At 36.1% G+C, this 23,315-nt stretch overlaps 1 protein-coding gene across 1 annotated transcript in view; it reads right to left on the bottom strand.

Moving 5' to 3' along the window:
- Window positions 1-23,315, bottom strand: part of plcl2 (phospholipase C like 2) — a 60,034-nt gene that overhangs the window by 22,299 nt on the left and 14,420 nt on the right. Inside the window, exons 2-3 of the mRNA XM_065298916.1 lie at window positions 8,092-10,578; window positions 4,228-4,431 (exon numbers count right to left, since the gene is read on the bottom strand). Of these exons, the coding sequence (XP_065154988.1) occupies window positions 4,228-4,431; window positions 8,092-10,578 (2,691 nt within the window). The remainder of the gene's footprint in view (window positions 1-4,227; window positions 4,432-8,091; window positions 10,579-23,315) is intronic.

Genomic DNA, 23,315 nt, shown 5'->3' on the forward strand with positions numbered 1-23,315 from the left:
ATAGCGGCTCAGAGCGGGACAAGGTCACATACCAGCACCAGATTATCTTTCCATGTCAGTGAAGAAAAGAAAGAGAAAGCGGGTGCCTTGCTTTCGCTCCAGCACCTTTGCCTTGCACAAATCAATCATAGCGCTGGCAATGCTTCAGAAAGTCAGAAAAACACTTCATGATGGTCGACTGTCTCTTCACACTATTCAACTGTGAGAGCCACGCCATCAGTGGCAAAAAAAAATGTTAAATCTTTGCACAAACTTGTCCATTTACATTACAGACACACGCGATACGGATGTGAATGATCGATCAGACTGTGTGGCTTGCTGTTACTGCCATTTTTACAGAAATCCCTTACATTTACGTGCAATAAAGCGACCTGAGCGTGATCTAGAAACCACAATGTCTACGATTGGGGGGTGGGCTCTTTTGACTTAACTAATAGGTAACCATCTTGGCTCTCAACAGCCTAGCAACCTCTCAGAACACCAAAGCAAATGCATAGCAACTAACCACCTCTCACCAACCACATAGCAATGTCATGGTAACTTCACATGTGATTGTGAATCCTTCACAGGCCAGCATTACTCACATTTTCTTCAATGTATGTTAAAATCTGTTGTATTCATTTTATTGTTTAGCTGACACTTAGAAATTTTGTAGCGACGATCCCTTTGAAGTACTGTAACTTGATGTTAGACACAATATTTGACAATTTATCATTGACAATTCATTAATGTCAATCTATTTTTATTAAACTACAATACAGTACAACTAACAAAACTATTAAACGGTTGGGCCGATTCAAGTTTATAAATAAAGATTTGCCTCCTTTCAGATGTAAAATTTTGCAAGCATATTTCCGATTACTTGACAGAGTTTATCGAAATAAGTGTTAAAGGAGATGTCTCTGATTTTGTGCTATGGGAAATTTTTAAAGTAGTGATACGGAGACACATCATCAGTAAATGGGTGATTCTCACGAAACCATTGAAACACCACGGCACTAATGATTTTAGCTATAAAATGTGTAATATAGTAATATTGAAAAGCATCAGAATTAACACAATGCTGTGTTCTACCTTGCACAATGTGTGATTTCAACATAAGAATTTATAATTTGTCAATTTTATCTCATTTTCTGCTGAAATTCTCATTACTGCAATGTGTCCGGCTGTGTTTGAACATGCGTTATGTTGTAATTTAATCAAATTACCACAAAAATATTTAGAAAAAAAATAAATGGATGTTTTGCTAGACTACTTTAGATGACAGAAAAAATATTTACTGAATATTCATGTTTAATAATAATGAAGAAAAATTAGGAAAATGATGTGTCCATGCCTGATGTTCTTATCCTCTGCAACACTTTTTGAGAACAGTTTAAGCACACTTACAGAATTTTAATCAAGTTTGATTTTGAGTGACCAAGCACATGGACCAGTTACTTCAAGATGGCTACCAGGTAAGATCATTTTTTTACAGTTAATATGAAATATTGTCTTGTCAGAATGCTTACACGACATTTTGATTATCATTACCGCAACAGATGCTTATTAAATGTTAATTTAATTAATAGAAGCATAATACTTTGATTTTAAATGCATGTGCAGAATCTCCAAATTATGTTCTTTCAGGTTTGTCATGTCATTTTGAAAATATGTCAGTGTTGATGTTTTCTGACTGTTGCGGTAATGAGATTTTTTAGGACAAATATTTTTAATTATGTTACAAAAAGTGTTAAATGATAAGTAAAAGTGTTTAAATTAATGTTCCCATTTACTCCAGACTTTGTTTTTCAATGTCTGGTGGGAAAAAAGTAAATTTAAGAAATTTTTACATTTTCATGCTTGACATTTTTAAAACCAAGTTTTCGTGAGAATTACCCGCGTGTCCTTATTTGTCACATCCATAACAAGTGTATTTAAGAAAAAGTGTATTAATATAGAAAACATGAGAATAAATTAGGGCTGGGCGCTTTGATGATATTTTCCTTTCCGTGAAATAAAATGTCAGACGTTTTTTCTATTCTGTGTATTCCACGGGATGTAAATAAGTGGGTGTGGCTACCTCGGCTCTCCTGCATGTTAGACTGAGTGTGATGGAGATTTATTTGGTGTCGCCAACTAAAGAAAGCATTTCTGGCACATAATGCTAATAGTTGTAAAGTTTTCAAAACTTTTATATCAGTGACGCGTGCGTAGCTGGAGCGATGTAGTTTGATGCACTGTTTGCTCATAGTACAAAAATCTTACTTCACTAAAGACGAGAAAGAGATGCAACGGTTAAGGCCTAATAGAAAGTAAACAGCATCAAGACCTTTAAGGGACACTCCATTTTTTTTAAATATGCTAATTTTCCAGTTCCCCTAGAGTTAAAGATTAGATTTTTTACCGTTTTGGAATCCATTCAGCTGATCTCCGTGTCTGGCGTTACCAGCAATGATACACAATGATATTACGCAGCGCCCGAAAATAGTCCTCTTGGTAGCTTTCAATAGCAAGGGACTATTTTCGGGCAGTCTGTAATATCATTGCCCCTGCTGCAGCCATGGTACGGCAGCAAAGTCCTTGATTATTACGCCAGAATGAGAGTATAGTTTCTAACCATATCGGCCTAGAAAATCACAACTTTTAATTTTCTGTCAGTCTTAGTACACAATGTAACTATAGAAGATTCAAGTTTTAAATGGGAAAAATATCAAAACTCTTTGGTTATTTTTTAGCATGACGCTAAAGGTATAATTAGATTCAATGGATTATGCTAAGCTATGCTAAAAGTGCTAGCGCCAGACCCAGAGATCGGCTGAATGGATTCCAAAACAGTTAAAAACAACTGTTTAACTCTAGGGGAGCTGGAAAATTAGCATATTTAAAAAAATGTATGTGTACCATGGTCATCAAATCGGTCATATTTATAATATCTATATCTGGAAATACGGCTCTTATATAGCCTACAGGTATTTATCCTAGGTTTGTGCATATATTCATACCTGTTCATTTTACATATTGCCTCTTTTTAATGTACTGTATACATAAATACAAAATAAAATGCATGCATACTATAGCCTCAATAGTCTATAAAATTAATAACGGCTTTAAAAACAAGATTCTGTATATCAAGATTTAATCTGTTGTTATCTTCTAGGCATTTTCACTTTAACACTAACACTAACTTGCCCATATTTTAAAACTGTGGTAAGCATTTAGTTAAAAGCTATAGTGAGTGGCAAATTTCTGCAAATTTTTATATTGCAAAAGTAATATAAACTGAAAAACATATATACCGTAAAATATACGTTACCGTTATTGCTTTTATTTTTGGTTAAACTGCCCACTCCTAGTGTAGACCGTTTTATCGGACGCACGTCTGATCCGAATTTTATTTCCGGTTTCAGTTTTTTTAATGGTCGGACTAGTTGCTAAACTGAACTCTAACAAATACCTCTTCGAAAATAGAAAAAAATGTGGTTTCCTAGGTAATTTACGTGTTGTTTATTTTGCTTGTTATATAAATAGACTACATTTAAATTACTTTGTTGTTATTTATTCTTAGAGGAGTTTAGCGGAAGTTACGTGTTGACCACGAAAGCCGTTTCTTTATGTTGTTACTGCTGAAACTGATACTTTTCTGATGTCTTGAGTCTATCATCAGGAAAATATAAACAGATGATTTAATATATTGGTAATAAATACTTTCATAAACAGTACATCGACGTCACATCCATAATGCTGGAAATGCTCAGAGGCATTTCAAGAATGTTGATAAACCAGATAAACTATACTAGCTCAGTTGTTACGGAGTTCCTAAACTACATTTTAAACTTCAAAGTAATTGAACTAAAAATATGTTTTCATTAGAAGATTCTCAGATATTTTCACATTTTTATAATGAACCCTGGTTGTAAGGGTGACCCAGGCGACACAGCTGCAGCGGCTGACAGATTCACTCTGATTACATTACTAATGGCTGAAGAAATTGCAGCTTCGGTGGCAGATGTAGCACTGTAAGGGTGTATTTATAGAGCAGAAACGCAGGAGGCGGACAACAGCAGCCCATCTTCAAACACTGCTGCTTTTCTTCAAGTGCACTTATTTAATATCACCTAGATTATTCTTCACTGTATGAACAGGGTTGTAAAATAAAAAAAACTGATGAATAATATTTAGATTTTTCAGTATCAACGCGATCCGTTTACATTAACTATAGGAATGGTTGTGATCTACAGTACTCACCATCTCATAAGCCGTCACGACTTTCTTCAGCACTTCCGGCAGCACCCCCTGTGCCTCCACGGTCGGGTACTGATCTTTGAGGTTAAACAGCAGAACCGGGCTGTTATCCGGTCCAGTGAGGCGTGGGGAGAGGGCCAGAATACACTGCTTCAGATTGGCCACCGCCGACAGACCGCAGAGCTCTTTAAATGGCACGATGGCATTCTGTAAGGGACATGTAGGTCATTGTGTGAGCATGCATGTGTGATACCATCTTTAACACTAAACACCGCTTATTGTGCACAACACACATTGTTTACTGACAAAGTTGAGTGTGCATTGTACAACCACACTTCAAACGCTATTAAACATAATGTTTAATGCAACATCAAACTTAAAAAATAAATATGGCCATTGTACATTATAATCTAATTTTATGTAAAGATACTATCAATGCATAAAGACAATTGAAAACAAAATGCTGTAAATCTGCATTGCAATGTAGTGTGCTTTGATGTTTGCTGTACATACAGGAAAAAATATACGAGGCATGTAATGCATACTGATGCATAATATGCACAGCATAAAAACAACATACTGCAGAAATAGTAAAGAAAGCGCAATAATAGTGGAAAAGTGTGTAATGGTACTGTATTATTTCAATCTTAGTCATTGACCTAGTTTTTGGGAGGTTACAAAAAAACAAAAAACAAGGAAACAAGGTGCAGATTTCCTCGTAGTGAACGTCTACGAACAAGAAATGCAACAGGAAGTGGTTTCAGTAGGTATGATTGTGTGACTACAAAAGCAGTGATTGTGGGTGAAACGTCATTTTTTTGAAAGCATCTCTGAATGAGTTTATAAAACAAACAATAGAAATATTTAATAAGGCTGAATTACTCCGTATTTATTATAACTGTCATGCATAACAACCATCAAAGCATTGAACTGTTTCCACAGGAAGAATGCAATGTAAACAAGGGCTATTAAAATAAACTGTGGTATACAATGCTTTAAGAAAAAACATAACAGCTTATGTTGAAATAAAAGCATAAGCTAAAGCAGGAGACCTTGTTCTCTTCTATTCGGTCATTTAAAACCATTAACTCTAGAGTATTGTATTGAATATTCCTAATATATAGACTTATAAATTATGATTTTGGTAACAACATTAAAGCAACTATTCTCTGAGATGTTTTATCAACTGGCTACTAGTTATCCTCCAGACAGTGACGGACCACATCTTTCTCTCATTTGGCTGTGTGGCGCGCGTGCCCACTAGCGGTGTGAAGTGTGTCTGCGCTATTGATGCACTTGACGGCCTTTTGTGCAGCGAATTATTTATTTTTTTGGACGACCTAGTTAAGGCGGTAGGGTCTCCCAGCGTAGGCGGGCCGCCCGAACTGCAAAGTACTGCGGGAAACCCTGGAATACTGTAGTGTTAAAAAAAGTGTTTTTCATAACTCTGACTCAAAATGTTGTTTGTGTCATTAAATATTTAAATAAAAATGATAAACAAGTTATGTTAAAGGGATAAATCACCCAAAAATGAAAATTCTGTCATCATTTACAGTACTCACTCTCATGTTGTTGTTACAAACCTGTATTATTATTTTTTGCTCTGATAAACACAAAGGAAGATATTTTGAGGGATGTTCCAATCAGAAGCCGCATTGACTTCTTTAGCATACTTTTTCCTATTGATGTCAATGGGGCTTCTGATCGGTTTGGTTATAAACTTCATAAATAATGACATCATTTTTATTTTTGGGTGAACTATCCCTTTAATGTTAACACTGCTTTGCATTATAAATATTTCTATCAATATTACTACTTTTAAGAAAAAAAAATTCAAATATCATTATTTCTGTGTTAAAAATGCATTGATCTTTTAACCTTGAAAAATAATTGTTTTAATCTATATTTTGTATTTATTTAGAAAAATATTATAATATAAGTTTTCAACATTCACACACTTGATTGGTTGTGATTTTTTGATGTTGCATAGACATAGGGCTGGACCAGAATATTCGAATATTCATTCCATGGGTTGACATTCGATTTTCAGTTTTGAGATTCGAATATATATATATAAATATTTTACAGTGTTAATGCAGAGCTTTTGCCAAGCAGGAAGTGCGCTTCACGCTCCAGCTCTATAGGTGGCGCAGAGAGACCAACATCCATAGCCAACAGCCACCAAACGCCACCAGTGGAGGAGATCGCCTCGAACATACGGCACCCTTCCTGCTTTGGCATTCACGCTAATAGTGTTGTAAATAACGTTCAGTTTCTTGCAAAAACTGATTGATTTGATTCACAAGACATCAATATGTCACACGGAGTTATGGGGGATTACTTTGTATTGGATATCTTAAAGTGTGCGGATCGGTTGACTTGCATGACAGGGCACTGGGGTTTCTGCAAAATATCTTCTTTATTGTTCTACTGATGATAAAACATATTGGATGGTGTAAGTGTTATAAATAAACTTTAATTTGAAAGTATGCTACCGTTTTATTACATTTTGTTGAAATTCGTTCATTTATTTTCGTTGTTTTATTTAAATAGCCTACCCTTTACATTGTCAGTAATTACTGTGCTGCTAATTTCTGATACGGGAATGTTTGTTTGTTAGAAAAATATTCAGCTACCTTATTGAAAGTATTGCTCTTGTGTTTTGTTTCACTAATGGTGTTCACGCAGGACGCGTGACAGGCACGCTGCTTCCGGCTTGCGCTGTTCTGTAGTATTTTTAAAGTTTATTAATTCTAAACGTGTCACATGTCCATATTGCACGAAAAAAAAGGCACTGCACTCCCTTGGGTCCGCAGCAACACATCCGACAGATAATAAAACTGTAGACAGACAGACAGACAGACAGACACACACACACACATACACACAGAGATTCCTGCCTTAATTAAAGAGAAAAATATGTTCAGCCCCTCCTTCCAAAGCTTCGAATATTCGACTTGATTTCTACTAGAGCTTCGAAGCTCAAAAAATGGTATTCGGAACGACCCTACATAGACAAATTGCTTTTTCGCTGGCATCTTATCATGCTAATCATGTCTGGGTAAGATAAAGTGAGACAATGTTTGGAATGTTGGAATTAAATTAGAAGTATGGTCAGAGGTCAATCTTGTCCATTTTAATGTAAAGACTAAAACCCGCATGACCCAGAAACTGAAACATAATGCAGAATAATCTTCAGAAAACCATCTAAATCCCTGCCTTGAAAAAAGTCTTCTCAGTGCTTCCTTATAAAAGCAACAATATCCATTTATCCATGAGACGGTCTAATCTCTTGTTCTTAATAACCGTCACGTGACTGAGGAGAAGCTCATCCTGTGTTATGTAACTGATTTTCCACATCAAATATTAAAAAGAATTTGGCTGGTCTTCTACCTGTAGCCTATTTATAAATATACTGTTAGTTTAGCTCTCATGGCTAAATCAGGGACATTATCAGTCTACAGCTGATATTTGAAGTGTTTTGTGCGAGTTTAACCAGTTTCACAACGTCAAGAAACCTCAACTGATTTTAATCAGAAGTCCTGGGTTTTGTTAATCTAGGCAAGAAGGCTTCACTTGTCAAATGCTCCTGGGCTTCTCAAGACAAACTTTCGGTAATATCTGTGTTCCCCCTTCAGGCTGAACTTGCTGATGCCTTTATCATTGGAGAAAACATTCTCACGCTATTAAAAAAACAAAAACAAAATCCCAAAGCAAAATAAGGCCTTGATTTAATTTCAAAATAGGGAGTCTCTAATATTAAGATCTGCATTTACTGGAATAACTGAAACCTGCAGTCCATATGATATTCTTGGCATTAGAAACCGATATAATACAGAATAATACTCAAAATAAATGTTGTCTCACCTGCATGTTCTCTCTCAGATCGGTGGCTTCCCGTAGTGGCTGTGCAGCAGTTTTAAAGACTTCATCCAGAGCTTTGATGAAAAGTATCCTCATGGTGGCATATTCCCGACCCCGTTTACCTTTGCGGACAGAAAGCCCCCTTTTGTGAGGTTTACCCCCACCGCGCCGGTTGGTAATGGCGACATGGACAAAGAGCCAGGCATGTGGAAGTACGTCACCTGTAAGAGACTGTAGGGGAACGTGGCGATAACCTGGCTGAATGCACTCGAATGGAATGGTGTACTGACCGATAAACTCATCCCCGATGTAGTCGTCATCCAAGACAACAAATCGCACCATTGCCAATTCTGGAAGGTTAATTTGAAACTCAAAACTCTCATCAAAAATGGGATTGTCTTCGTTCTGATGGACAGTTTTAGTCCTTTGCTCAGCACAGTCAGCAGGGATGCCGTGAATTTCAATGTAAACGTAAGGGTCTACGACATCGCCTTTGGACCCCGAGCCCTTGGGTTTGGGGAAATTTTGCCCACTGATAATCTTTATGTGAAGGAGTTGTGGAGATACTCCTGGAACCGAGTCTTTAGTATTGGCACTGAAATAAGACACCTGCTCCCTCATGATAGATGGACGTAGAACGTAACCGCAGTTCCCGTTTTGCCTGAACCAGCCAATGTTAAGGTCCATCATGAGCCCGGGTGTTTGATAGTTCATTGCTACGATCTGACAGCCGCATTTCCAAAAGTCCTGTGGGTTCATGTTGCTAGAATCGATTCTCATCGGACTGGGATAAACCCTTGCCAGAAATTTCTTATTGTAGTTAACGAAGTCTCCAGGGTGGTCGGTAGCACATTTACTGGCAAAGACCTCATTGAAGGAGCACAGCTCCCAGTGTTTCTGATTCTGGAAAGCTGACACAAAATCCTTAAATCGAACAGATTTACACAAGGTTACCAAGTCAGATAAGTCCTTGGAGAGCTGAAACTTTTTGGGTTGAGCAACCGTCTGCTGTTCTCCTCCTTGTTCGCTGTTCACCCGCTGAGCCATTTCAGCCCCCTCGTCTTCATCGGTCACTTCACCTTCTGTCCCAATGAAGTTGCTCGCTAGTTTTTTGCCCTTCAAAAGAATCTTACCCTTTAATTCAGAGGGGGATGGAAGGTAGCTGTCGTCAAGGTTGGGAGAGTCCAAGTGAATTTTGTCCCCGAGTATTTTTTTCAGGTGCTGAAACATGACCTTCTGTTGCATTAACGAACAGTGGTTCTCCAAGCACAGTATTAAGGGAAATTCTGATGCCACAAAGGCATATTTGTTGATGATGTCAATGACGTTTCGGAAAACGATCTGTGAGGTCATCGTGTGGCCAGTGTAAATGACCGGTTCGTTATCGGGCCCATCCCAAACGTCAAGCTCCACACTTCTGCAGCCCATCTTGAGGGCCCGGATGTACCCTGTTACGTCTGATGGACCCTTGAATTGGTCCTCTATCAGGTAGGTGTTATGGGAGGAGTTGATGTAATAGTGAGACAGAGGTTGATTCATCTCTTGGCATACTGTTTTATGTTCAGGATCAAAAATGTGGCAGTCTGGTGACATGAGGTAATTGGTAAATCCATCCAGTGAGAGCCATCTTTTCAGCTGCCCCTCTTTTGAGGGTTCATACTTTTGAATTACTTCTATGCTGATGTCCTCACTCACTTTGGCCATACCCTGTTCGGCCTCCAAGAAGATCATCAAGTCTTTAGCATCAAGAAATTCCTTGTTGCTGGAGAACTGGACTAGCAAAAAATAAATTTCTGGTCTTGTGCAAAGATCATGAAAGACTTCGATGAACTCTTCCTTAGTCACTTTGCTACCCATTTTTTCTTTCGCTTTGTGCAACTCCTTGAACTTGAGCTCTATCTTGACATTTTTAACTCCAGGACTTAACTTCTTGATCATCTGTACGGCCGAACAAAGACTGATGCTTTTTCCGCCATTCGCACATGCTTCGTCAAAGAGTTCTCCCAGCCAGGAGGAGCGCATGTTGTCCTGGCTACTCTGAATCATGTTTAGAGTGTGTTTGCCATACGACATGAGGTACCTGAGTCCAGTCACCCATATATTAGCTACATCAGCCGAATTTGCCACCAAATCAAGCGATTCGTAGTTTTCCCCATAGATGATGGAAAACGCGCAATCCTCGGAAATCTGATCTGAAATTCCGTTGGTCCTGAAGGTCTCTGTGTTCTTGCCGGTTCGTACCTCTCTGATGGATTTGACGTCAATCTTGGCCTTGTCTGATTCTTTTTTTGACGGCTCCCACCGCAGAGACTGCATATCGGCATCTAGCATGAAGTAGCGATGGTAGACTCTGGAATTGGAGCGAACTTTCCTCAGTTCCGAGCCGTCTACCATTGAATTAATGCAGTCGCTTGCACTGCTGATCTTCTTTGTTGGCATGCTACTGAACGACACAGTCTTCTTCCTCTCCTTGCATCGCCTGGAGCCATCCTGGAAAATAAAGGGTTGCTAAATCAGTATTCAACTACATGATTATTATTTGATAAACTACTGGAAAGATATGAAAGATCCAGTATCACCAGGTGGGGGTTTAAACTGCTTATGAATGCCTTGTTTGAATGAAGTGCTTGAAGTGACCCAGTGCAATCTATTTTTTTGCAATTAATTGTCTATTTAATTATGTTACAATATTTTAACATACAGTAGCACATTGTTTAATAAAGGAGATTACATTTTTGCTAGAGCCCGACCGATTTATCGTTTTGCCGATTTTATCGGCCGATATGAGCATGTCGCAGATATATCTGTATCGGCGTATTAGCCGCAGATATGAAGCCGATATGAACGTTCCTTACAGAACACATTAAATGCTTTTGAAAGATGTAAGTACTTGTTTGTCCAGCAGAGTGCGCCCTATTGGTTGCTAATGGCGACTCAGGTCACTCACTGTAGTGACATCAGCCAATCCCCCACCCCCTTCACTTTAGTCAGTCTCTCAGTTCAGATGGCGGCCGCGGCAGTCACGCGGTTTCTTCAAAACATTTTACACCTGGTATTAAGGCGCGCTTTGGTCGATTGGATTATAAGTGGACGAGAGAGACACATTCCTGTTTACATTTGGTGGTTTTAATCAGTCTTTTTTGTCCACTTGCGAGTTGTTTCAAACGCAAGCGGAAGAAATGACGCGAGGCGGAGAAAGGACGCGCTTAAACTGACGCGCAGTCTGTGGGAGTACAGCTGCTTGTGCTGTTACATGCTCATTTCAAAGCAATTGATTAAATAAGCTCGCGCAACTTTACACCCTTTCTTAAATAAAAGAGGCGGAGAGCAGACGCTTTAGTTTTATGAAAGTTTAAAGTCCCGGCAGAACACTGTGGGTTCGTGTTATAAAAAAGTTGTGCAGTACATTAAACATTAGCCTACATCAGTATGTTGTCAGTAATTCAAGCATTGTCGTCTTAACGGTAAGTTTTTAATTAATTTGTGAAGTCCATAACTTACTCTAAAGCTAATAAACAATGACTTTATAAGTTTCCATTTTTTAAAATAAGCCCTATATAACATTATTCTCATTAAAACTGACAATGGTTTAAGTTATATGTATTTTGTTTTGTTTGTGTTTTAAAGTTATTTATAATAAGTCAAATTTACTGTTTTGTGCACTTATATCAGAATCATTTTGGATAATAAAGTTTATTGTTAACTTGTAAAACACACCTGCCTATATTACATATCTTTGTCACGTCATTTTAAGTGTTTGATCACCACATTTGTGGTGTGATCATAGAGTGATCATTGCAAAAAGTATTCATATATAGTATATTCTGTTAATGTATATAGTGTATTCTATGTACAGTACTGTAGTAGTATAATATACTGTAGTATATGTTTACTGTACTATAATATGCACATAATGAATATCGGCCGATATATCGTTATCGGTCTTTTTTTACTCTGTAATATCTGTATCGGCATCGGCCCAAAAAAATGCATATCGGTCGGGCTCTAATTTTTGCCTAGTCACCTGCAGTACATAAAGCCCTTTCGTGTAAGACATATATTTCTTTTATCTCGTCTTAAATACATGGGACAGCTTTGGAGAGGTTATTTCGATGTGTCCTCGTTCAGTTTCATCATCTCTGCTGATATGTGCTGTAATCACTGCTGCTGTTATTACCCAATTGGAACATCAATGTGCCATTTTCTTTTATAACTCCCAGAGCCCAAAGGCAGGAAAATATTGAGCTAAAATGGGTTTAATTAAGAAAATAATTACAACAGTTTCACAAAGAGAGAGCACTTAAAGTATTGACTGGGGTAAGTATGGCCTAAGGTAAATGTAATATAAATGTCCCTGGCACTTTATCTATTATATCTGTTTTGGTTTGTTAAACAAATGGCAATAAAAGCGGTTATAAATGCACTTTTAGGTTGAGAGCCCAGATGTAACAATGCAGGCAAAAATACCCACGCAATAACAATTTCTGGTAGGGTTCGGAGAAAAACACGTATTTTTTGTAATATGATAAAAGGGTATTTTAGGGTAGACACTTTAATCAATTTAAAGTCCCTCTGAAGTCAGGACGTCAGACCATTTATAAAAAATAGCTTGATATAAAATTTCCCAACTTTCCGACAAAAAAGCAGTTAATAGTTACACTGGGCCAAACAGATTACATAAATGCAAAGCATTTCATACAGTATTGGTGCTGACTTAATCTAGGTCTGTCTCCAGCATTACGTACACAACATTTCCTCTCTTCTAGCAGTTTCTTAAAAATGTTCTTCAGGTCACCTCCAGCACCCACAAATAGTCTCACTATCCCATGATAACTCCTGTATCACTTCTTGAGAGCTCAGTTTGGCCTTGATCCACCCGCCTGTCTCCGTATGTGATGTGGTGCAGGTGCTGGAGCTTTTACTCACACTAATGGCCCCAATGAATGTCAATGGCTTCAGTCTATTGGAAATTTATTCTAGCTGGGTCAAAGGAAATGTGCTTTCCTATTGGAAATAACTGAGCTCTGGAGGTTAACTTAATTGTGGTTGTGGGGAATAACCCTCCTGAGTAATCATATGATATAATAAAATGCCAGAATTAACTTTAGACTTCCTTTCTCAAATCAATCTGCATTATCTGTAACAACTGTATATCGTTTTTCATCATGAACTCTCAAAGCGCCATCAACATTGTCTACTGACACCAGCCAAATACTGTTATTGTATATACCAGTGGTCTCCAACGTGGTGCCTGCGGGCACCTGGTTGCCTGCACAGAGTCTGTGAGTTGCCTGCCAAAGCATATTCTATTAATAGCCTTAATTTTAATATTTATTTATTATATTTTTATATTGGCTTGGCTTCTTTTATGTATGTTAACATATCAACAAGTAAAATAAAATAAACTTGAGTAGACGCTATCAAAAAGTAGCCCTCCAGATTGTTTTATCCATTGTGGTAGCCCTTGCTCACAAAAAGGTTGGAGACCCCTGGTAAATAATGTATACTGCACATATAGATCAATACATAACTGTCTGTGTAATACTTGCATGGTGAATTGAGATTTGGTCTTTGTTATAGACAGTTTTAACATTTTAATATGTAGTAAAATGCTGTTTTGTATTTGCTTATGTTCTGTTTAGGAAATGCAGATTTAATTTAAAGTGACAGATTTTCGACAGCCTCCAAAATGTCTCTTACATAGAAAAAGCAATGTTCCTGATCAGTGTAATGTACTGCATCATCCTGTGTCTAATGGACCATCACAAATGGCCCGAAAAGCTTTGGTTTATTAACACACAAGCAGCCATTTTAGTGCCATGTCGCTGCCTTGCACTTTAAAAGAATCCATAAATATAGTCTTAAATACAAAAAAATGACTTTCTAAGTATTTTTTGTCTTGTTTGCAGTACAAATATTTAAAAATTCTTTAATTAAGATGCATTTTCTTGATGAGCCAAATGACCTAAGAAAATAAATCTAGTGTTTAGGCAAAAACATAAAATATAAGTGATTTATTTTTTTCTTAAAACCAATGGGGTTAGAAAAAAATATTGAACTTTTTTCTTTAACACTTTAAAAAAATCAAGAAAACGTTCTAACCCCATCTGGCGGATTTTTTTGCTTCACTTTTTTTTATCTAAAAACTAGACTTATTTTCTTGGATAATTTTGCTCATCAAAAATACATCTTGATTGAAGAATTTTTAGATATTTGTACTGAAAACAAGACAAAAACACTAAGAAAGAAAGTAGGGTTGTCACAATTATTAAATAATCGTCTCATTGCGATTATTTGACCTCATCGCAATGATTTCAGATCACCACAATGATTGCATAGCTCTCTAAAAAACACAAGGGGGAGCTGCAGCAGCGCCTGTATAAATGAGACGTATCAGATGGCGCTTCTTAACTGAAAGTGTAACACAATACATTGCAAAGCCATTTAATATAGTGGAAAAACAGCATTTGGGGAATTTTATATTAAGCCATTTTTAATAAATGGTCTGACTTTAGAGGGACTTTAAATTGAGTAAAGTATTTCCCCTAAAATACACTTTTATCATAATACAACAAGACGCGTTTTTCTCCAAACCCTACCAGAAATTGTGAATGCGTGGGTATTTTTGTCTGCATTGTTATATCTGGGCTCTCAACATAAAAGTGCATTTATTACTGCTTTCATTGCCATTTGTTTAACAAACCAAATCAGATATAATAGATAAAGTGTTAGGGACATTTATATTACATTTATACTTACCCCAGTCAAGACTTCTTTAACACTTAATTTAAAAAAATCAAGAAAAATGTTCTAACGCCACTGGCAGATTTTTTGCTTGTTTAAGCTAAATTCATATTTTTTATCTAAAAACTAGACTTATTTTTTTGCAGTGTAGCTTATTGTTTAACAACCTGTCCAGGAAAACAACCCAAAATGTTTAATATAAGAGGCCTGAAGCCATGTTTACTGCATATTCTTCTAAAACACCTTAAAGAGATCTGAATTAGTTCAAATATATCATTTATAAGCTTTAATAATTATCGCTGCTGACTGACTGACACTTAAAAAAATAATTTAGACAGTGATAAAAATAACTTGACTCAATCATCTACAAGCAACAGGGGCCTTTGGCAAGATCAGTGGTGAGAAACAGACCTTCATCTAGGGCAGGAGCTGCTTAAGGTCTTGTCAGACAGCACTCAATATCGACCTAAGAATATCTTACACATTGGTTTTTGGTGGCATTAAATATTAAAGCTACATTTAGGCCGCAAGGCCTAATGATTTTGACATGTATCCAATTTCTTAAATTCTGTTAACCAACTGCTCTTGTCCTAGTTTACATTAACATTATGAACAATGTTTCACCAATGACAGGGCTGGACAATATGGCCAACATTTTTATCATGATATACTTTTTAATTTCGGTCGATACGGTATAAATGTGTGGGGGGCGGTATGCATACTAAAAAGCCTCAGGAAAAATGTCCACAATGGACATCTGTCCCAAAAACTTTTAAAAAAATTATTTTGCCAAGTATGAAACCTCCTCCTATGAAACTATATCATATTTAATATAAAAAAAGGCATAAATATATGAAGACTTTTAGGCTCACCTTAATAAGTACACCCTGAATGTCAGTCAGTAATAAAGGCTGTAATGCAGGGATCTCAAACTCAAAAAGGCTTGGGGCCATTTCTGCAATCGACATCTCATAGGAGGGACGCAGAGCTATTTTAACATTTAAAAAATCACCATACTTCTGTAAATATGCTGGTAAAATTGTATTATTTCTTTCACATTTGTAAACTATTATGCATTATTTTGAGACCAGATGTTACGGTTTAATTATATATTATTGATTTCTTCGGTCACAGTATTCACTTTCATAGATCCATCTGTGTTATTCCATAATTTTGATCAAGTTACTATTATAGTAATATGTTGAGAAATATTAATAAATAAAAAGTAAAAGTGACCCTAAAATGGTAGTATTCAATATTACATACTGTAAGCTAGAAAGATTTATATAACTGATCTATTTGTAATTGCATAGCAAACTAGATAGTGATATATTAGATACTAAACACTTATTTTTTTTTGTCAATTCAATTTTATTTATATATCGCTTTTCACAATTGGTAATTGTTTTAAAGCAGCTTTACATTAATAGAAGCAGGGAAAACACAGAAAAATCGACAGACAATATAAGTAGCAAAATACAGCAGCTATGAATAAACTTTATACAAGCGAGCGTATTAATAATGTAACGTATACTGTAAAAGAGGGTGCTAAATTAAGCCAATGTCGGATAACTTCCCGGGGTTGAAAAACAATTATATACATATTATACTCAAAACAAAATGACACGGCAGCATACAGTACATACTTTAATCTTTCCTCTTTTCCTAATCTGGGTATCTAATGGCTTAAGCCTCTTTTCCCTCATCCATAGTTCAATATGTGTTGCGTTACATCTCCAGCTCTCCCTCCCTATGAGGTGTCATCATTGGAAGCTGACTTGAGGCAAATTAACCCCGAACCTCCTTCTCATGCTTCTGAGTGACTGACAGCTTTTCTCTGGGCAAATACTCCAAAGTCCTGAATAGATTAATTGATTGCATGGTGACAATGATATGAGGTGCAGATAAGCAATTAAGATCCGACCACTTATTCCTTTTTCCTCGCCGTCCCGGAGAGCGCAGCGCATGGTTGCTAAAAGACTTCGGGTAGAAATTTGAGCAAGTTATGGTCATTTAAAAGTACATGCACCATTAAACCTCAATGCTACGAGTACGCGAGCTGTCTGAGGAAGATGGCCGCCAGGTGATGATGTTAGAGACTCCGCCGTAACACATCTAGCCTTTCTTATACATATCTATGCACGCAGCTATGACATGCAGGTCCAGGAAATGGCTTAAGGATATATTTATATTGCTATTGTTCTTCAAACCTTTTCAGGTATTTTCATGATAAAAAAGAATATGTTTAATGATTATGTTTGACGAGTGTTGCTTTTTAAATGCATGATATAAACGACTCAAACTAACAGTGATTTCAGATTAATAAGGACTTACTGATCAAAAACCGTAGTACATGAAATAGCTGTGAATATTATCGGCTGTGCGATTCTGAATGGTTATTGGCCACATATTATTAGTGTATATCGGCATACATCAGTGCACCCCCTCAAGTTGGCATAGTACTGAAAGTCTGGGAACCATGGCCACTTTGAATGCCCAAGGACCACCCAGAGCCATGTGACACGTAAAGCAACCAATCTCACTTTGCTTTGTGCCGTGCCATGTTTAGGGGTGAGGAAATGTCTCCACAATAACAGAACAGTGTGCAACTAGTAAATTATTAATTCACAAACATCTCATAACAACAAATATCTGTTTAAACCTCCACCAAATGCGTCAAGGAAAACTATAGGACGGCTTTTAAAGACTTTATGCCTTGAACCTCCCATAAACAGCTGTGTGTTGTTTCAAGGCAGACCATTAAAAAACGCAACACATGTCTCCCGGAAATCCTGTATAGTTCAACCAATAAAAAGGACTTGTGAAGTTGCTGAAGTGTTTCCAGAAAAGTGTGCCGTATGCATGAAACGTTTAGTCAACTTTAACTTTAGTCTCAGCCTCAGATGTCTAATGTCATCATCAAGCATTTAACTACATTAAAATGTAAAAATCAAATCCAAATTCGATCTGGAAAAAGTGATCAACAAAGAAATTATTTACATCGCATTGTGTACAAAATGTTTTTTTATGAAACTTACCCATAAGTATTGACAAAAGGTGAATGAATAAAGCATAAGTGTTTGTATAAAAGTAGAGGCTATTTTCTTTCTTTTGATTAACTAAATTTTCATAAGCATAAAACTAAATATTCTGGGGGCCATACGGTTATGTGAATATGATCAAATAGCTTTCTCTAACTTGGCAGTGAAAGAGTTAACAACAATGTTCAAGTTGAACACATCAGTAGATCACGTACAGTACATGAACCAGGATGAGGAATTTAAAATTTAAATATATAAACATGCAAGTGGCCAAAAGTGGTGACCTGGGGCATGTTTTCCTGTTTACATGCAACTGATCTGATCTGTGCTAGATGTGGTAAAAAACTGGTTGACAGTGTTAAAGTCTATAAACAGTGACATTTCTAACCAACAAGAGCTTGTGAGTGAACCCGGTGGAAACAAAAGAGACTTAAAAGTAGAAGAGAACTCCTACAGTAGTCATCTAGTCTACAGAAAAAAGCTCTGAGGAAAAGCCGAACCACATGACTAAATATAATCTGTTTGATCTGGAGAAAAATGCAGAGGGTCCTGTCTGAGAGGATGCTTGACCTTTAGGTGTGGCCACATATGGGGCGATGCATTTCTAAACTTGTGTCCTCTAGGCAAGGCGGGTTTTTTGGCAAGAAGGATATCCTGATTCGGTGTTAGGGAAGCCCTTACATCCCCAGGCTAGAAAACAATGCTGTAAATCCCTCGTGTCGAAACGGCAGTTACATTATTTCTGTAAAAGCTTTTCTGGCCATTACATAATGGCCTCTTTTAAACCCTGCTGGGGTCAGATCAGGCGTTTCATTGTTTTAATGCATATGCTCTGATTATGATTCACATGAATGAATAAATGGGACTATTAAAGTGCACCTATTTCATTGCTAAAAGCATTCTTTTGTGTATATTTGGTATAATACAATGCGGTTTATGGTTAAAAATACACATTATTTTCCAAAGTTTTTAGCTTCAGATATCCCTGCCTTCCTCAAACGCATTGATTTTGTACAAAACTCATCGATTTGAAAAGCACTGTGTCCCTGATTGGCCAGCTAATCTGTACATTATAAAATGTGATGCTTCTTACCATGTTTAAAAAATTCACTCACAATGCAATGCTGACAGGAGTTAACTTACAGGCTGTGAGTCAAAGCGTGAGGAATTATGATAATGACAGTCGTGTCCACCGTCAGCGGACTAACGCCATCGTTTACTTTGAGCTATGTACCTTTTGCATATCCTTAACATGTACTAATACTAGTGCTGCAACGGATCACAGTTGATCCATGATCCGAATGGATCACGACCCACGGATCACGGCTTGCAATTTACAAAAATTTAAATCGGAAAAGTTTATCATTTGAACGCGTTTCAAAGGTTTGCAAATGTTAACATTCAAGTGATTTTAAACAATTAAGCAGATTCAGAACTCTTGATGTGTAAATTTTAGAGAGTTGCGTCATTGTATCTCATACTGTAGAGTATTAAAATACATTTGGCTAATAGAGCAATGATAAACAACATTAAGTTTTTATGTGGGACGATATCTGCGGCGTTTGTAATTCCCCTCTGTCTGTTTGTGCGGCCGCGCGGATGCAATCAAAACTGCGCACACGAAGAGACGCGTTTCATAGAGCAAGCAAACATAAAATCTTTCTGTTCTTGACAAGGCACATACAAACAAAATGATCTCCAAGTATTCTTTTTCTAATAAAAACATTTGTTTATGTTTATTGTTTATTTGTTAAAGTGTGTATAGATTAGAAGCAGAAACCAGTCTGTGCCTATTTGGTCTTAAAGAGACAGTAACCTCAATTAAACTATTTATGTCGGTGTCATTAATGTTAATCTAACAACGCAAGACAAAGAGAAAATCACTTCTGAAGCTCTAAAAATAATAATTACATTTAATTAATACAATAAATACAGTGTTATTATTTAATTGATACCTTACTTAATGTGCAACTTTGTTCTTTTTTATAAATGTTTGTAATTTCTTGATTTGTTATTAGATTTTTCCCACCTTTTTTGCTGATCCGAAAAATGATCGGATCCGTGCCTCAAAAAGCGTAATGTGATCCGAACTGTGAGTTTTGTGATCCATTGCACCCCTAACTAATACACACATACACAATGTAAAATCGTGAATCGGATGATAGTTGCTTTTTAACATATCTCGAACTAACAGGTTATGTGTGGGGTGATTCTCACAAAACCATTGAAACACCACGGCACTAATGATTTTAGCTATGAAATGTGTAATATAGTAATATTAAAAAGCATCAGAATTAACACAACACTGTGTTCTACCTTCCACAATGTGTGATTTCAACATAAGAATTTATAATGTGTCAATTTTATCTCATTTTCTGCTGAAATTCTCATTACCACAATGTGTCCGGCTGTGTTTGAACATGCGTTATGTTGTAATTTAATCTAATTAACACAAAAATATTTAGAAAAAGAATAAATGGATGTTTTGCTAGACTACTTTAGATGACAGAAAAAATATTTACTGAATATTCATGTATAATAATAATGAAGAAAAATTAGGAAAATGATGTGTCCATGCCTGATGTTCTCATCCTCCGCAACACTTTTTGAGAACAGTTTAAGCACACATACAGAATTTTAATAAAGTTTGATTTTGAGTGACCAAGCACATGGACCAGTTACTTCAAGATGGCTACCAGGTAAGATCATTTTTTTACAGTTAATTTGAAATATTGTCTTGTCAGAATGCTTACACGACATTTTGATTATCCTTACCGCAACAGATGCTTATTAAATGTTAATTTAATTAATAGAAGCATAATACTTTGATGTTAAATGCATGTGCAGAATCTCCAAATTATGTTCTTTCAGGTTTGTCATGTCATTTTGAAAATATGTCAGTGTTGATGTTTTCTGACTGTTGCGGTAATGAGATTTTTTAGGACTAATTTTCAAAATTATGTTACAAAAAGTGTTAAATGATAAGTAAAAGTGTTTAAATTAATGTTCCCATTTACTCCAGACTTTGTTTTTCAATGTCTGGTGGGAAAAAAAGTTAATTTAAGCAATTTTTAAATTTTCATGCTTGACATTTTTAAAACCAAGTTTTCGTGAGAATCACCCATTAAACTTTCTCAAAATGCATGCAAAATGCAAGAAAGGTGTGCTGTTTTTCGACACAATCATTTTGAGAAATAAAATCCAAAATAAGAGTAAAGCTGAGCCATATTCTGGAGCAAAAACAATTTCTTTAAGCAACATACTAGCAAATCGGCAATGGCGAAGATCTGGCATTGTTCATAATACCATACAGTATGTTATCATGTCTGTGAAATTTGTCTTCAAATCTAAATCTAACTATGAGATCAGAAGCATCAAAGTTTGATTTCAATCATTGATTTCTTGGATACTCATTGTCCATTGAAATAAAAAAAGTCTTCAAATATTAAAATGTACAAAAACTCCCAAGATCACTTTTGCTTTAAGTGCTATCAAAATTTAGAAAACTCTACTTCTAAATAAATAAATGAATCAAAAACAGCCAGCTGTCATCCGCCTGGCTGACAGATTCTCTGAAACCCAAAACATAAAGGCGAAGGTTTGCGAGAGATAAAAGCGCACACATGTTAATTGAGGGATTAAAGAGACTAAAGGACAAAGATCCAACAGCAGGATTTGTCTTCAGAATTTGCTCTGTGTTTGTCTGATAAAGCACGCTTTTCGGATCCCATCAGAGTTTATGTCCCTAATGGATTGCAAGTCATTTTTTCTGGCCAACTGCACCGCTCTGAACTGTGTGTCCCTCACAGATATGCACCAGGGAAAAAATATTTATTCGCTATGCTTCAGTGTGTCCCTTTTTGAGATTACACTGCAGTACAGATTGTAGTTCTTTCCTGAGGAAAAGCAGATGACATCTGCGGGGCTTTAATATACTCAACACATTCATCTTAATAACACAACGACATCCCACTAATGCATGGAATAAGAAATACAATGCAATAGGTAACTGGATGGCTAAAAATGCATGAATTTCATTTTTTGGCACCTGCAAACAAAGAAGCTAAAGATTTTCTCACATCTAAGTCCATTGTTTAAGTCGTTTTTACAATCACATTAACAAGTGCACACAAAAAAATGTGTCTGTGCCTAAGAAAGTCCATCTGAACTGCAGCACATACAGCCGTGGAAAAAAATGAAGAGACCACTCCAGTTTTGACTTTAATCATCATTTCTAGATGTATTGTGACCACTTGAGTCAAGTGTCTGTTGAATTCAACAAAAGCAAAGCTCAGGAATGACAAAGTCACCCAACAGCAAATGAAAAAGACTGAGAGATAAAAGATGTCACTAAAATGTGGGTTTTCACAATTTTCTAAAATACAGGTAAAGCATTAGTATTTTGTTGTTGAGTAATGAATTTGATCTTTTTTTCTCTGCAGTATTGAAGATCAGAAAACGAAAAAAAAAAACTTTTGTTTTGTTATTTTTACCATTTCCCATTTCTGTTTTCAGTAAATTAATGCAAATAAAAACATTATTTTTATTTAGAATTTGGCAGAAATGTTGTTGGTAGTTGGGTGATTCTCACGAAATCCAGATTTAGGTGTCCAGCATTAGAATTCAATTTTTTTTGCACATATAAGATTAAGGTCTGAACTCAACCATTATTTTTAGAGGGTTTAAAAACATTTTCCTATAGAATTATTTAAATTTTTTAGATTATCATTATCAAAAATTATCATTACCGCAACATGATATTACATTAAATATATGCATTTACAAACTCATGTTTCGGTAATGAGAACTAAAAAGTTGTCTAGGTACTATGACAAACAAAAATTTCAACTTTTATCCTGAGAGAAAAAATAAGAACTGCTTACCTGGTAGCCATTTTGAGTGTCACAGTCATTGATGTCCCTTCCAACATTTTTTTTTTAAATATTAGTTCTTTGAAGGGTTAAACAATGATTGAAAATTGTTGCGGAGGATGAGAAAATTGGTCTTGGACACATTTATATTCCTTATTATTCTCTCTACATTTACCAATCACCAAATACCACATGTTTCTTTACTGTAATTGTTTATAGTATAACATGCACTGAAGCTTTTTATTTATTTTTTATTTTTTTTATTATAAATATTTCTATTTCAAAGATCCCAAATCCAGTCATGGACACGTTGCGGTAATGAAAATTTTCCCCTTAAATTGGTTTGTATGATGTCATTTGAAATCATGTGCAAAATAGTACATGAAGAGATGTTTGTAATGCTTCTTTCTTTGATATTCTTACTTTGCATTTCCTTTTTTTATCAAAATTTTGTTTCATGACACCTCATAAGTCTAATTTCGCAAGAATCACCCAGTTGAATTTATCATTTTACTTAAACACATAATTATAAATAATAAATCAAGAAAAACTGAAAGGGACCCTTGAAATT

This window comes from Paramisgurnus dabryanus, chromosome 13, assembly GCF_030506205.2.
Source record: "Paramisgurnus dabryanus chromosome 13, PD_genome_1.1, whole genome shotgun sequence".
Classification (NCBI taxonomy): domain Eukaryota; kingdom Metazoa; phylum Chordata; class Actinopteri; order Cypriniformes; family Cobitidae; genus Paramisgurnus; species Paramisgurnus dabryanus.